We start from the raw sequence: 9,623 nt of genomic DNA, 5'->3' as shown, positions 1-9,623 counted from the left end.
AATATATGCAATAGGTGGTTCAGATGGAACATTGTTTTAAAATGGTGGTAAGGAGTCAATATTTTCAACAGATAAATCATTACGTGAAAATAATAGTGGAAGGCTAATGTTTCTAGCAGATGGAACCTTGAAAAAAAATAGTGGTGGGAAGCCAGTATTTTTAGTATCTTTTACAAAACTAAAAATAAAAGTAAATTTTTTTTATAAAAATGATAAAATGACTTATCAAAGAGGAGAAGTCATGTATTTTTACTTTTTTAAAAAATTATGAATTAATTTTTCGAAAGAAAAATAGCTTATGCTACTTCCCAAATAAGCTCTAACAGTATGACCTTATCTTGTCATGTATATTTAGATCCGTGCAAGTTTATGTGAAGATTATATCAATAGTATTCATTCCTCTCTCTTTTATTCATTCTTTCCTTCTTACTCTCTCAAAATGATTGGTTCCACTCTTTCAAGTCTCAACCATAGATGCTACATTATTTTGATTCTTTATTCTTTGCTATAACAAGAAGTCCTTTAAGTTTTCCTCCTCCAAATTGTCTTCGTTCTTTCTTTCTCCATTCTATTTTCCCTCTTTATAATTTTGTGTGCTTGCATGTAATTTTGTTATTTTTTGCACAACTTTTTTTTTATGCTTTCTCTTTTTTCTTGTTAATCAATGAACTTAAATTGTTCAATTATTAAGCTGTTGTCTAATAATAATAATAATAATAATAATAATAATAATAATAATAATAATAATAATAGGTGAACAATCTTTAATTTATACAACCAAATCCTAATTAACGGATAGTATATATTATGAAATTATTTTTTTTAAATTTAAGTTAAAAGAAAAAGCAACATAAATAATTATATATCTCTAATATGTCTGTGAAAACAAAAATCTCTCTTGAATTTGTTTAATTTTTTATATAAACTTTCTTTTTTTTCTTGTATTAGGTATTTTTTTTATTCTTATTATTTTCTTTAAATTAGTAATGATGTCCTATTCTTAATCATTATTCTGACAATATAAAAAAAAATCACAACTAAAAATTTGGCATTTTTTTATTTTAAATCGAGTTTGTAATCCAAAAAAAAATTTAAATTCTAAATTTTTCAAACATAAAACTTTAATAACATGATCATGATGACACCTTTTTTTTTCAAAGTTATCTAGCCTATTATGCTTTACTCTTGCTTTAAGAAACCAATCCACCATGAAAATTTAAAAATTAATTTTATAGTATTTTTATTTGATATTTAATTTTTATTTAATTTAATTTTTAAATATTTTAAAATTTTTGATTTTATATTTTTAAATTTAAAATTAATTATTTAATTTTTTTAGTAATTAGACAATATATTTTAGACATTATAACAAATACCAAATTAAAATATGAAATTATGCTTGATGACATACCTGCTTACGCAACTTGCTTGATGACATACCTGCTTACGCAACTTGTAAAAAGTACGGAAGTACCAAATAATAAATGAATTATATTTACACACTCTCTGCTATATCTTATAGCAGCAGTGAGACGAAAGTTGACAGTGTGTGTGTGTGTTTTTTCCCCACTTAGTATGACAAGAAAGGTTGGCTTTTTGAACCTTATCATCATATGTAACATATCATGAGTTAATAAAAGAAATTTGATTATTATGATACAATATTTCCACGCCTTGATACACTACTACAAGAACAGACAATGAGGTTGAACAAACTATGCACCCGTCCAAAAAAAAAAACTATGCTAAACCAAGAATCCTCAAGAGTTAAAATTATACAGCAACAAGATTATTTTTTATGTTTAACTTTTCATTTTTCTTTATATATATATATATTTAACATTTTAGAGAAATAATTTAAATTGTATTTAATTCCTCTCCATTGAATAATTTAATAAGTATTTGTAATAACCCATTTTCATGACTCAGTATTTAGATTTTTAATAATGTTACATGTATACTAATGGGTTGTTTGGATTTATGGAAAATAAAAAGAAAGAAAATGGGAAGAAAGAAAAAGAGTGGAAAAGTGAATTTTTTGTTGTTTGGATAGGGTGAGAAAATTGGATGGAAAGAAAAAATTTAAGGTGGTCCCATAAAAAAAATTCTCTCCATGGATGAGATGAAAATAGAAGAAAAAATGGATAAAAATTAGTAAAATTATAAATTTATCTTTTGATTAATAAAAAAAACAAAATATTTAAGGATATTAATGTAATTTTACATTATTATAATTTTTCTTTTTTTCGTTTTTTTTTTCCATCCAAACAAAAGAAAATTTTTTCTTTTTCTTAGCTTTCTATTTATTTTCTCTTCATCCAAATAATACACAAATAACTTCATTTTTCCTTTTATTTTTTTTTTCTCATTTTCTTTCCTCTTATTTTCTTTTCTTCTATTTTCTTTCTTATATTCAAACAAAGACTAAATTCATCAATTAAAATTAATTATTAGTATAAAATATATATTAAAAATAAATTAGATTATGTTCGTAGTATTTACTAAGAGTTTTAAATTTTTTTTTCTCTTCATTATCTTTATACTCTTAAATAGAAGTTGAATTTGAAAAATGGTCGTATAACTTGGCTTGCACCCAATCCATATTTTAAATAACTCAAAAATTTGACTCTTAATACATGTGATGATAAAACTTATAATTAGATATAAAACAAATTCTGCAGACATGGCATTTTTTTAAGAATATTACTGGCGACTTTACTTAATAATGTTTAATTTTGTCGTCATTCCATCTTTATATATAAGTTTGAGTATAAATTTACACTAATTAAAGTTTGACTAATTTAAAAAGTTAACAGATAAAATGTTAGCCACTAGTAATTATTTATCTCTCATACATATAAAATATATTAAAAATATGTAAAATAAATATTTATAAAAATAAAAAAAATGAACACTCTGTCTATCATTTTTTTATTAGTTTATAAATATATTTTATTAAGAAATATAAAAATACTAAATAATTATCCAAATACTCTTCTAAAATTATAGGGAATACTTTTTTATATATTATATTGTACAGTAATTTTGTACATATATTTAGTGAAGGAGCAATCATTTAAATAACGTAGTCTTTTTATTTTTATTTAAAAGTTTTAAATTTGAATCTCACTTTTAATTTAAAAAAGAACCTTTTATATGTATTTAACACATGATAAATTTAAATGCAATAGTCACTTTATTTATATTAAGAGAAATTCTTGAAAATCAATAATTTTTATTATTTTTTGTTATTATTTAATTAATATAAATATTAAATTATTTTTAATTTGTGTGTTAATTTTAGAAAATATAAATATAAATTATATTAATTTATGTGTAAAAATTCTTGTAAATATAAGTACAAACTAAATATTTTTTGGGTATAAAATCTCTATAAATATATAGTTGCAAATTACTACTGAGTACTGACATAAATTGATAATATATACAGGTGATGTAGCGTTGCTCCAATATTTATATGTGCAATTCCAAGTATTATTGAACATAAGCATCTCACATCAAATAATCAAATCACAAGCATTCTAGAGTTGAGAAATATGGGAGAGAAAATGATCAAAACCAAACATGTAGCTCACTGTTTGGTCTTGGCCTACCCAGGACAAGGCCACATAAACCCCATGATTCAGTTCTCTAAGCGTTTATCACACAAAGGAATCAAGATCACACTTGTAACCACTCTTTCCTTTTGGAACCAAACCAACAACAATGACAATAATTTCTCTCCGGCTATCGAACTGGAGAGCATCTCAGACGGGTATGACGACGGCGGCCATTTAGCCGCCGCCACCCTAGAGATCTACAAAGACACCTTCTGGAAGGTTGGACGCCAAACTCTATCAAACCTTATTCGCAAACTCGGAAGTAGTAGTTGCAATTACAATAATGTCCCTGTGGATTGTGTTGTTTATGATGCTTTCATGCCTTGGGCGCTTGATGTTGCAAAAGAGTTTGGAATCCTTGGTGCAGCGTTCTTCACTCAGCCATGTGCCGTGAACAACGTATACTTCCATGTTCACAAGAAGTTGATTGAGTTGCCACTTTCGGAATCGGAATATTCGTTGCCGGGGTTGGTTAAGCTTTTGCCACAAGAGTTGCCATCTTTCTTGTATGAGTATGGATCCTATCCTGGCTACTTTGACATCGTTACGGATCAGTTTTCAAACATTCATAAGGCAGATTGGGTGCTTGCAAACACATTTGATGAACTCGAACAAGAGGTAATAATATATAACTCACTCACTTTTAGTGGCTCATCAAATTTTACTTTTGTTACGGTGAATAATGATTTAAGTTTGGTTTATAAATTCAGTTATATATATACCGGAAAAGTTTACCCACTTTATTATATTATATCTAGGGAAAAACATTATCATAAGATGTGTTGTGCACTTTTGAAAATAGACTAGTATTAAAGGTAATAAATAAGAAAAAATTCAATTTAACGTGAAGTTGATAATTGAAAAGTTAAAAAAAATTTTAATCAAATCAATTAAATTATTTAATAGTTTTTAGTTGTTAATTTGATGTGAAATTGACTGCATCTGAATTTTTATCAAAAAATAAATTAATAAATTATAAAATTGATTTTTTTTAAATAATTAATTTGATTATTTGCAGACTAGTTTATTAAATTTTAACTATTTATATGAACATAATAAAATAAAATTTAGAATTTATCTAATTAATAAAGTGTGTTTAAATATATACTACATTCTCACTCTCATTTTTATTGGATATTACTTATTATTATAACTGCTGGTTGTCTTTATCACAAAATAGAGAAAGTATAGGGAGTCAATGAAATATTTGTATAATGTGTACAATGGAGGTTTAGAGAAGTATTAGAGATATAACTATTCGTGTTATCTTTTTCTATTAACCGAAGTTTTTGGGATGAGTGGTATGATGACATGGTATTAGAGCTTTAGATTTGAAAAATCAGTTTAAGTTTTTGGGATAAGATGTTTATTATCTCTAGTACTCGGATGGTTATTCTGAATAGTATATGTGATGTTTATTTTTTATACACATTGTACAAATATTCCATTGAATTCCTAGGAGGACTCAAATATTAATTTAATGAACCGATTTAACTTGTCAAACATTGAATAAATAAATGAAAAAAAAAGTAATTCTTGTTTTTATTATTACTTTTTAATTTTAATATATTAATAATATAAAATTATATATACATGTATGTATTTAATTACATCCATTATTAGATAATTATTTATATTATGAATGTAAAATATAATTAATTTTGTTGATGTAATCATATATAATTGAATAAATCTGTAAAACTTTCTTAGTGTATGAATATTATTTTTACTATCTTTACTGATATTATTATTTAAACTATTACTTTAGGTTATTGAATGGTTGTCAAAGATTTGGCCACTGAAGACAATAGGACCATGTGTACCATCTATGTACCTAGACAAAAGACTCCAACATGACAAGGACTATGGTATCAGTATCCATAACCAAAACATAGATGCTTGCATTGAATGGCTCAATGACAAGCCCAAAGGTTCAGTTGTGTATGTCTCTTTTGGGAGCATGGCAGGTCTTAGTGAGAAACAAACCGAGGAACTAGCTTATGGTTTGAAAAATAGTAACTATTATTTCATGTGGGTGGTTAGAGCTTCAGAACAAAACAAACTTCCAAAGGGAACATTTTTGGACACATTAGAAAAGGGTTTAATAGTTACATGGTGTCCTCAATTACAAGTGTTAACACATGATGCTGTTGGGTGCTTTATTTCACATTGTGGTTGGAATTCTACATTGGAGGCTTTGAGCTTAGGTGTTCCTATGATTGCAATGCCACTTTGGACTGACCAAACCATAAATGCAAAGTATATTAAGGATGTTTGGAACATGGGGCTCAAGGTTGTGGTTGATGAGGTGGAAGGTGTGGTTAAAAGAGAAACTATTGGGAATTGCATAAAGGAAATTATGGAGAGTGAGAAAGGGAATGGAATTAAGGAAAATGCCATCAAATGGAAGAATCTTGCTAAGGATTCTGTTGATGAGGGGGGAAGTTCTGATAAGAATATTGAAGAGTTTGTGGCAAAGTTGGCTCATTATGCTGCTGCCAAATGATGATGCAACTCTAAAATTTGTTATTAATGTGGACTTCTAAGTTGAAATTAAAATAATAAGGTTGTCAATTTAATTTGAATAATATATATCTGTATGTGTATGGTGAGAATTTGCCTACCACATATATGCCCTGATTGGGTAATTTAGTAATATTTTTCTATTGAAAAAAATAGGAAAACCATTTCTTTTTCTATTGAGTATTGTCTGATTTGGAATATTTTTTCTTTTGATTTTTTTGGATACAGTTTTGTAATTGAATCTGATTTTTTTTAGTTGAATTATATGTTATGTGCTGACTGCTAAGCTTGTGTTAAACATTTTTTGTTAAAAAAAAATGCACTATACTTCTAGTGTAATTGGTTATAATTTATAAAATTGTTGTTAGATAGGATTTTGTGTGTAATTTTTGTTTAATTTATTTTTTAATAAATTTTAAATATTTAAAAATAATTTATTTTTATATTTTTAATCTCACACATCAAACTGCGGGAGTTTTGGCAAATTTTGAATAGAGCGGCCTTTTTTTCCCCTCTTGTCACTTCGATTAGTATGGATTATTAATTCAGTCAACTTTTGTTATACTTCTATATTACCAAAAAGTTTCCGATAATATACTTCATTGTTATTTTTGTTATGATATAGATGTACATATCCATTCTATGTCTACTCAGCAAGCACTCTTAGAAAGTACATGCATTTAAGAATGTGCGGTGCATGCTTTTCAACCTTTGAAAATGTGAACCTTGAACTTGTATAAATAGAGGCTAAACCTCTGTACGTGATACAACAAGCAAGTAATAATAAAATCTCTTCTCTCTTTATGTTACAATCAAATACTCTTCTCTTTATATTTCTACTACAATTCTTTCTCTTCTTTTATTTTATAAGTATTTTAAATTCTATTTTCTATTACTCTTTACATATAATATTAATAGCAATATTAATCATCTTTATTATATTGAGATTGTAACGATAAACAAATGCGATTCTCTCTCTCTTTATTTTTAATACTCCTTTCTATCTTTGTATATATATACACATTACAACATATAATATTATTATATATATATAAATTATTATTGAGCTAATTATTTTAATACTAGAGTCTTCTATTTATACATCTCTATTATATATATCTTTTATTTTACAACACGTTATCAGCACGAGACTCTGATCAAATTTTTAGGAAGACTCAGGTAACAATTTTTCATTATGTCGAAGCTCTCTCATCTTGAATTCCATGCTCTTGATATATCTGGAAACAATTATTTATCATGGATATTAGATGCTGAAATCCATCTTGATTCAATGGATCTTGGAGATACCATTAAGGCTGAAAATAATACATCCCAGAAGGATAAAGCCAAAACCATGATTTTTTTTCGTCGTCACCTTGACGAAGGATTGAAAAATGAATATCTTACATTAAAAGATCCTGCAGATCTTTGGAAAGACCTTGAAAAAAGGTACAATCATCAGAAAACGGTGATACTTCCTCAAGCCCGGTATGAATGGACGCATTTGCGTTTACAAGATTTTAAATCTATAAATGAATATAATTCTGCAATGTTACGAATCACCTCACGAATGAAATTGTGTGGGAAAAAAATAACTGATCATGATATGTTGGAGAAAACTTTCTCAACCTTCCATGCCTCGAATGTGCTCCTGCAGCAGCAGTATCGAGAGAAAGGGTTTAAAAAATATTATGAATTAATTTCTTGCCTTCTTGTTGCCGAACGCAACAATGAGTTGTTATTAAAAAATCATGAAGCGCGCCCAGCTGGCGCCGCCCCATTTCCTGAAGTAAATGCGGCAAATCATTACCCCAGAAGAGGTAAATGGCAAGCTTTTAATAACAAGAAAATTTATGGAAGGAAAAAGAATTATGTTCAAAAGAGAGGATCTCACCAGAAGTGGGACAAAGAAAGGAATATCGGGCAGAATAAATCAACCGAGGAGAAGTGTTTCCGATGTGGTGGAAAGGGCCATTGGTCACGTACCTGTCGTACCCCAAGGCACCTAGTCGATCTTTACCAGGCATCTTTGAAAAAGAACGACAAAGGAAAGGAAACAAATTTTGTTTCAAATGATGCTGAGAACTCCACCACTCATTATGATGTATCTGATTTCTTTGAGGACCCTGAAGGAAATATTGGTCATTTGATCAATGATGGAATAGTTTAATATGTGGGATTGTGAAGTATATATGTAAATAAATAATGTAAAAAAAATTTATTGTTAAGTTTTTTTTTCTATGTATTTAAGTTTCAAATGTGATGTACATAAATAATGAAATATTAATAAATTTTGAAATTATTAAATGTGTCAAATTTTAAAATAAAATTTTAGTATATGACATTATTTTATGTACAGTATTTCTTAGAAAAACAATTATGATCAAGTATTCAATTTAATTGTGCATACTACTCATTTTATTATTATTTGTTTTTGAAGAATGACAAGGATATGTAATGAAGATGTATGCCTTGCGGATAGTGCAAGTTCACACACTATTCTCAAAAGTGATATATATTTTACCCATCTTGTGCCAAAAGAGGAATATATTAACACTATTATTGGCTCAGACAATGTGATAGAAGGCTCCGGAAGAGCTATAATTTTGTTTCCTGGAGGAACAAAATTTATAATAAATAATGCACTGTTATCTACCAAGTCTCGAAGAAACTTGTTGAGCTTTAAAGATATTCGCCGAAATGGATATCATATTGAGACTATGAATGAGGGAGATCATGAGTATTTATATATCACAACTCATGATTCAAATAAGAAAGTTATATTAGAAAAATTACCCTCACTTTCATCTGGGTTGTATTATACCAAGATTAGTGCAATTGAATCACATGCCATTGTAAACCAGAAGTTTACTAACTCAAATGAGTTCATAACTTGGCACGACCGATTGGGTCATCCGGGAACAACCATGATGAGAAGAATTATTGAAAACTCTCATGGGCATTCACTAAAGGACCAGAAGATTCTTAAAACTAGTGAATTTTGTTGTGCTGCATGTTCTCAAGGGAAGTTAATTTTAAGGCCATCACCAGTAAAGATTGGATTTGAGTCCCCTGAATTCCTAGAGAGGATTCAAGGTGATATATGTGGACCTATTCATCCACCATGTGGATCTTTTAGATATTTTATGGTCCTGATAGACGCATCTTCGAGATGGTCACATGTGTGTTTATTATCTTCTCGCAACCTGGCGTTTGCGAGATTACTGGCTCAAATTATTCGATTAAAAGCACAATTTCCAGAAAATCCAATCAAAGCAATTCGTCTTGATAATGCTGGTGAATTTACTTCCCAAGCTTTTGATGCTTATTGTATGGCTAATGGAATAAGTGTTGAACATCCAGTGGCTTATGTTCACACACAAAATGGGTTAGCAGAATCACTTATTAAACGCCTCCAATTGATCGCTAGACCTTTGCTTATGAGAACAAATCTCCCAACCTCGGTTTGGGGGCATGCTA

The 9,623-nt window shown here is 28.2% G+C and overlaps 1 protein-coding gene across 1 annotated transcript; it reads left to right on the top strand.

Annotated features, from left to right (window-relative positions):
- The first annotated feature begins 3,427 nt into the window (after window positions 1–3,427).
- On the top strand, window positions 3,428–6,319 carry LOC107623708 (UDP-glycosyltransferase 74G1). Its single transcript, XM_016326056.3, has 2 exons — window positions 3,428–4,238; window positions 5,389–6,319. The coding sequence occupies exons 1-2, from the start codon at window positions 3,558–3,560 to the stop codon at window positions 6,124–6,126; spliced, it is 1,419 nt and encodes a 472-aa protein (XP_016181542.1). The 5' UTR covers window positions 3,428–3,557; the 3' UTR covers window positions 6,127–6,319.
- The last annotated feature ends 3,304 nt before the right edge of the window (window positions 6,320–9,623 follow it).

Source organism: Arachis ipaensis, chromosome B10 (assembly GCF_059453495.1).
Source record: "Arachis ipaensis isolate K30076 ecotype BB chromosome B10, ASM5945349v1, whole genome shotgun sequence".
Classification (NCBI taxonomy): Eukaryota; Viridiplantae; Streptophyta; class Magnoliopsida; order Fabales; family Fabaceae; genus Arachis; species Arachis ipaensis.
Note: the sequence above shows the minus strand (reverse complement) of the source record. Positions and strands in the feature narration are given on the sequence as shown.